The 6,541-nt window shown below is 56.4% G+C and overlaps 1 protein-coding gene across 1 annotated transcript in view; it reads left to right on the top strand.

Moving 5' to 3' along the window:
• The window catches only part of RAP1GAP2 (RAP1 GTPase activating protein 2), a 57,266-nt gene extending 50,731 nt beyond the window's left edge, over positions 1-6,535 (top strand). The window contains exons 19-26 of the mRNA XM_031059764.1: positions 191-328; positions 420-538; positions 670-783; positions 1,244-1,361; positions 1,856-1,982; positions 3,136-3,215; positions 3,389-3,424; positions 4,162-6,535. Of these exons, the coding sequence (XP_030915624.1) occupies positions 191-328; positions 420-538; positions 670-783; positions 1,244-1,361; positions 1,856-1,982; positions 3,136-3,215; positions 3,389-3,397 (705 nt within the window). The 3' untranslated portion in view covers positions 3,398-3,424; positions 4,162-6,535. The remainder of the gene's footprint in view (positions 1-190; positions 329-419; positions 539-669; positions 784-1,243; positions 1,362-1,855; positions 1,983-3,135; positions 3,216-3,388; positions 3,425-4,161) is intronic.
• Positions 6,536-6,541: the final 6 nt, after the last annotated feature.

The following is a 6,541-nucleotide window of genomic DNA, read 5'->3' as shown; positions in this document are numbered from 1 at the left end:
CGTGCTCAGCTGCCCCTGCCAGGGCTGCTGTCACGAGCTGTGCTGCTCTTGGGGTGTGCTTGCTCTCGGGGAGGCACAGACAGCTGGCTCTCCCTTGTGCCTGGGGAACACCTGAAGTTGGGGAGGAATTCTGGGGACAGCGCCCCGCTGCGTGGTGATGACCAGCTGTCCCCTGTCCCCTCTGGCACAGAGAGCCATCCGGGTGCGCAGCCACTCCATGGAGACCATGGTGGGCAGCCAGAAGAAGCACCATGGCAGCGGCATCCCAGGCAGCCTCAGCGGGGGCATCGCCCACAACAGCGGCGAGGTGACCAAGACCACCTTCTCGGTGAGCATGTCCACACGTCCCTCTGTCCCTTCCTCCTCCCCCCCTGCACAGCCCGACGGGCTCTCAGCCCCAGACTGTTCTCTGCTCCCAGCCCCCTGTCCCAGCTGTTGCTGCCAAGAACCAGTCCAGGAGCCCCATCAAGCGCCGCTCGGGGCTGTTCCCTCGCCTGCACACGACATCGGAGAGCCAGGCAGAGAGCAGGACAAGGTGGTGAGTTTGTGGTGGTGCCTGTAGAACCTCTGCTGCTCTCACAGTTTATAGCTGGTGTCAGGTAGTACAATTTGACCGTCCTTTTAAAGTCTCTTGTATAACTCATGCAACTTGTCTCTTTGTGCCCTCAGTGACAGTGTTTCTGGAGCCCAGAAGACACCAGATTTGGGACATTCTTCCCAAGAGATGAAATCTGAAACCTCATCCAACCCCAGCTCCCCTGAAATATGCCCCAACAAAGACAGGTGAGCCAGGAGGAGCCCATCCTCCTTCCACCACAGCTCAGCAGACGTCAAGGAATTTGTCAAATGAAACCATATCTAAATTTCACTGTAAATAAGTTTGATATTAAGGAAAAAAAGATTCTGGTAATTCTTGAGCCCAGCTCCTTTTTGGTTTTACAAAGAAGAGCAAAGAGCAGCGTTAGACCGAGGTTGCCCGAATCCTCAGGACATGGAAGGCTGCTGTGCCTGTTCCTCCCTGCCAAGGCGAAGTCAGCTCCACCTAGGGTTTCCTGCTGGGCACCCACCCCACGCCCTGTCCCACGCCTTTGGAAGTGGTTATGTGCTGAAGCACCCCAAAAGGTTCATTCCTACGGCAGCACTGTGCTCCGGGGGTGTGCAGGAGGGCCTGTCCCCGTCCCAGTCCCAGGGACACGCTGCCCTGGTGACAGCCACGCGCCCTTCCTTCGTTCCGCCTCTCTAGGCCTTTTATCAAGCTGAAAGAGAACGGGCGGTCGAACATCTCCCGTTCCTCCTCCAGCACCAGCAGCTTCAGCAGCACGGCGGGGGAGAGCGAGACCCTGGAGGAGTACGACAGCGTGGTAGGTACCAAACCCTCCCCATGGCACATTCCCCGCTGCCCTGGGCTCCCTGCTGCCCCCAGACCTCCGGGCTCTGAGGGGGGATGTGCCTGCCAGCCCCCAGCCCCTCCTTGCTGCTGAGGTGGAGAGGCCCAACCCATCCCTGCTGTGGGGAGGAGGAGGGTGGTGTGCCTGGCGGGACTCGGGGTCTTGTGGCTGCCCCATCCCTGAGGTGTTGAGGGCCAGGCTGGACAGGCTGGGAGCAGCCTGGTCCAGTGGAAGGGGTCGCTGCCCGTGGCAGGGTGGGTCTGGTAGATGGTCCTTAAGGTCCCTTCCAAACCAAGAGCCCAAACCATTCTGTGATTCCGTGGCACCCCAGCGAGCCTTGGAATGCCCTGGGCACTGCTTGCTCTGCCCAGGGCAGAGGTTGCAGCGGGCACGGGGGGAGGGGGGCACTGGCAGGGGGTGGGGGAAGGCCTGTCTGCAGAGAAGCCATGTCCTGTCTGTGTGAGCAGGGGAGCCAGCCCTCCACGGCATCACCGTTCAAGCAGGAGGAGTTTGTGTACAGCGCTTCGCCCGGCAGCGACAGCCCCGGCGCGGGGGCCGCGGCCACCCCCGTCATCATGAGCAGGAGCCCCACAGGTGGGTCACGGGCAGCAGGCACCAGCTCTGCCTTCTGCTCCTGGAGCCACCCAAACCCACCGCCCCCGGGTTCCTGGTGGGATGGAGGAGCCGCCCCCCAGCCTTGTCCCAGGGTGAGGCAGCAGCCGTGCCCGCCCTGGCAGGACAGGCACCCACGGGCTGTGGGGCAGCCCCATCCTGACAGGGCTGGGCTGGGCACATGGCCCCGTGGGCTGTGGTTACTTCCAGGGGGAATTGGTTCCCTTTCTCAATTAGAGTGCAGAGGTGGCTCTTGCTGTGGCTTTGTTCCCTCTGTCTCCCCTGACAGGCATGTGCAGTAGTCGTGGAAACTCTGTCTCCAGAGGCTGAGCCATGACTCACAATTACTTAATCAACAATCAGCTTCCCGTGGTCTTGGCTCCATTCCTCTCCTGCCAACCCGCTCACCAGCTCCATCCATTTCAGTCGGATGATTTGCACAATGAGGTGCAGCTCAGAAGGGCCAAACAGGCAGGAAAAGCTCTTTGCTGGCCTGTTCTGTGGTGAGGGTGCAGTGAGACAGGGGATGGCCACAGTCACCCCTCGCCCACAAATCCCCATGGCTCTGGTTCCTTGAGCCACAGAGCGCCTGCCACAAGGCACCAGCAGCCACGTGCAGACACACTGTCAGCTGAGGAGCTGTTTCTGAAGCAGCCAGGAAGCACAAATAGACCCAAACAGCTCTGTAACTGGGAGTGTTGCAGGCAAAATGGGACCATGGAGTGCAGGCAGGCTTTTTGTGTCTCAGCACCCCACAGGTCCTCCTCCTTACTTCATAAGTGATTTTCTGAACCCTTAAACCAGCCCCTTTTAATGCTTGAAGTGTTTATTTTGTATTTTTCCTGCCAAGAACATGAAAATCCACCCATACATTATATGGATCAGTCATTCCTTGTAGCCTTTTCAGTGGCATTTCCAGGAGAAAGACTGTGAAATGTAATTAAGCCTCAATTTGTTCCATCGCAAACACTTAATGTACAGCTTTTGCCAAACATTCAGCCAAGGCAGACTAAATATTGGTAGCACTCCTGACAGCCTATTAAAGTGCCTAGCTGGGTGAGTGCAGCCAGTACTACAGCAAATATTTTTGTTCACAGTTTATTATTTTTGTTCTTTGTTTGTCCTCTCCCTCCAGCAGATCTAAAGAACAGAAATTCTCCAAGGTCCAACCTGAAGTTTCGCTTTGACAAGCTCAGCCATGGCAGCTCCAGCATGGTAGGTGCCAGGGCTCTCGCTGGTGGGATGCTGCCAGCCGTGTCCTCCCTGCCTGGCACGGGGGTCTGGGCTCTGGGGGTGCCTCTGGGGCCATGAGGGAGAAAGGGCAAGGGATTTTGTCGCTTCTTGCCCCTTCCTTCGCAACCCACTCAGTGTTCTGTTCTTTCACACAGAGCCACTAGCAGGAGGAAGTCATGAACTTGTCACAGGTGAGTGTTGGTGTGTTTTGCTTTGCGCAAAAAGGCTGTTTGGGGGCCAGCTGTGTTCAGCTACCCACAGCTGCTCACTCTGCTTGTTATTGCTGTGGGATCCATGCTGTGCCTTAGAACACCTTGGGTGCTGCTGTAGGTGAGGGAAAGGGCAGGGATGCGTGGCAGTCTGCACCCGCAGTGCTGCTGTTCCTTTCTGCAGCACCGTGCTCCTGCACCTGCTCCCAGGTCAGCCCAGCAGGTTGCATTTTTCCCAGTTAAGCTCTGTCAAACACTGGTGCCCAGCTCCAGGTTTGCTGTGCTGTGCCCTGGGCACTGTGGTGGAAAGGCAGTGCAGGACCTTACCCATTCCAAAAATCCAAGGGCAAACAGAAGATACACGAGATGGATTTCATGAGCAGAGGTAAAGGGAACTCAGTGGGATTTACCTGGGTTCCTTCTGTTCCATGAAATTAAGGGTGTCATTAGGAAGATCCAAACTGAGCAGAAGAGCCCATAGAACTTGAAAGAAAGTTACATTTCTGAAAGCATGGGTCTCAAAAAGCTGGGCTTTTCACCCAATCACTGTGTTTCCTTCTCCCACAACCTGTGAGTGATGGCTGGCCTGGTGTTTTGGGGAAGGGCACTGCCGTGGCTTCAGCTCCCTCCCTGGGACAGGTGCTTCATAGCCAGCACCTCAGGGGTGGGAATATTCTCCTTCCACACTCCTGACTTTTATCCTTTTCTTCTTTGCACAGAATGTTTCAACAAAGGGAAAAATCTTCAACACCCATGGACCACGCCCGCCCCGGCCATGGGCAGCGAGGTGCCCTCGCCCACCACACCAGAACAGAGCTCTCACCTTGCTGCAGTGCTGTCCTGACAGGGACAGCCACCCTCTCACCCGCTGTGCAGCGCACGCCCTGTCCCCTCCGTGTGCAGGAGGGGACGTGTCCCTGCCTGTGCTGCACGCGTGGCCAGGGCCATGTCCCCTCCTGGTCACCCTGTGCTTGCCCAGTGTGCTGCAGCTGGTGGGCACCATCCATCCCCCTGTCCCTGGGTTGCCTGGCAGCTCCTTTTGGGCAGAGGGGCAGCAGGAGAGACCTCCACATAGTTTAGGTCCCTCCATGCTTTATTTGCAGTTATCAGTGGGGAAACAGGGGTTTATGTTTGTTTTTTGAAGGGTGGGGGTCGGGCCAAGGTTAGGTGTTAGTGGCTCTGGGGCAGTTTGCTGTTGCTCTTCTCTGGGGACAATGGGGCAAAACCTCCCTAGGGGGGTCCTGGGCAGCTCTCCCTGGCGTGGGGTCTGCAGGGTCCCTCCAGCCGTCCCCCAGCTCCTACCAACACCCCAAAACTCTTGGGGCAGGGGCAGCCCCTCGCTCCAAACTTGCTCAGTTTCTTGCACATGAGGCAGGCGAGTGACTTGGCCCAGGGAGTGGAGCTGGGGACAGCAGCCAGCTCATCCTCCTTGGCAGGTTCGTCCTCCCTGCTTTGTCCCTGCCTGACACTGGGCACAGGCCTGGGAAAGGTGACCCAAAGCTAAAGCTGTGCTGTATTACAGCTTTAGCTTTTCTTAGTGCTAGAACTGGAACCAGAGGGGATTTACCTGGTGGGCTCTGCTTTGCCCTATGGCTTGGATCACCAGGCAGGCAAATGCATAAAACTCTGGTGATTTGGGAGGCATTAGGCTGCTCCAGCCCTTACAGATTCTGTCCTGCTGCTTTTGAGCAAGCTCTTGTTATTATGAAAGGATTACAGATTCTGCAAGGTAACTCTCCGATAGTGCCCTTTCCCAGAAAATACCTCTCTCAACATGCCAAGAAATCCTTTTGCTCTTTCATGGAGCTTCATGTGAAGTTTCCTGAAGACTGTCCGTGAATTTCACATTGCCCATAGATTTCCCTTACCCATTTTCTGGAAGACAGGCCATGGTGCTGCAGGGATATTCCCCCCTGTCCCCCCAGCCTGTGACCTTTGGACACCCTCATGAAATCAGGTTCTCAGTCTCAAGTGAACACAGTTCTTCAAGTTTGTGATTCCTACTGAAAGCAGGACTTTGAGTGCCAAAGCCACCTTCCCCCGTGGGTGCTCCAAGAGGCACAAAGCACCTGGCAGAGGTTTCAGAGGGGCAGAGCTGTGCTCCTGGAGCAGCCCTGGGCAGCCGCCCTGGCTGTGCCTGCTCCTGCTCCCCTCTCTGGGTCAAGTGCTTATAGGGTTCAGCCACCACCCGCCCTCCTCCCGTCATCTCCCTGGCCAGAGACGAGCCCAGCCCAGCAGGACGCGCTCTGCTCACCCTGCTCCTGCAGGGAGGCGCTCTCCGAGAGCCTGAGACCCGGTTCACACAGGAGCTGCAATTAATCCATGGGGGAAGGCTGTAGCTATGATGGGGAGGAACCAGGTTAAAGAAGGAGAACAGTTGTGAAAAGGCAGGGAACAGTTTCACCGGCCCGAAGTGCTGTGTAGGACTAGTAAATATCAGTAACTCCCGCGGGGATGCTCCCTCCTGCTCCCAGCCAGCTGCATTTCAATCGGGTTTAAGCCTCGAGTTTCCTTTGGAAGAGGAGCATGCCGTGTGCTCAGCCCAGCCTGTAGCTGTAGGTGTCTCAGGATCACACATTTTGCTGCTCAGCACTTGTCTGATGATGCTTCAGTAGCACTTTTGAACCCACCCCCAATTCTCCCCTTAGAAGCTTTGGTCTGATTTCCTGAGGCTGCACAGTGAAACACTGACTGGTGCAATGACTTGCTCCCAGGGTCTGCTCTGGGTTTTTTTCCTCTGAGAAGTCACTCGGTTCTGTATATGTTGTCATTCCTGTGGGTGTTGATCTCCATGAGATCTTTCAGCAGATGATGCAGTGGCTACTGTCAGCTGGTTTGCCATTTTTGGTTGTTTTGTTGCTTTCTTTTTTTTTTTTTTCCACTTGAAATTGTGGCTTTCCTTTGTGACCTAGATTGATTTGGGAATTATTCGGATGGGACTAACAGGCGGAGCAGTGTGAAGCCTCAGGGAGAGTTGCAGTGCTCCGGGCTCGTCTCTGTGCCGGAGCAGCGCTGGGGCCGGGCTCTGGCGCGGGGTTTGGCTCCTGCGGGCATTTCCAGCAGCGCTCCTCGCCGCAGGCCCGGAGCCCGCCGCGCATC

The sequence above is a fragment of the Geospiza fortis genome, unplaced genomic scaffold (assembly GCF_000277835.1).
Source record: "Geospiza fortis unplaced genomic scaffold, GeoFor_1.0 scaffold538, whole genome shotgun sequence".
Lineage (NCBI taxonomy): Eukaryota > Metazoa > Chordata > Aves > Passeriformes > Thraupidae > Geospiza > Geospiza fortis.
The sequence above is the reverse complement of the archived record's forward strand: the minus strand, read 5'-3'. Positions and strand labels throughout refer to the sequence as shown.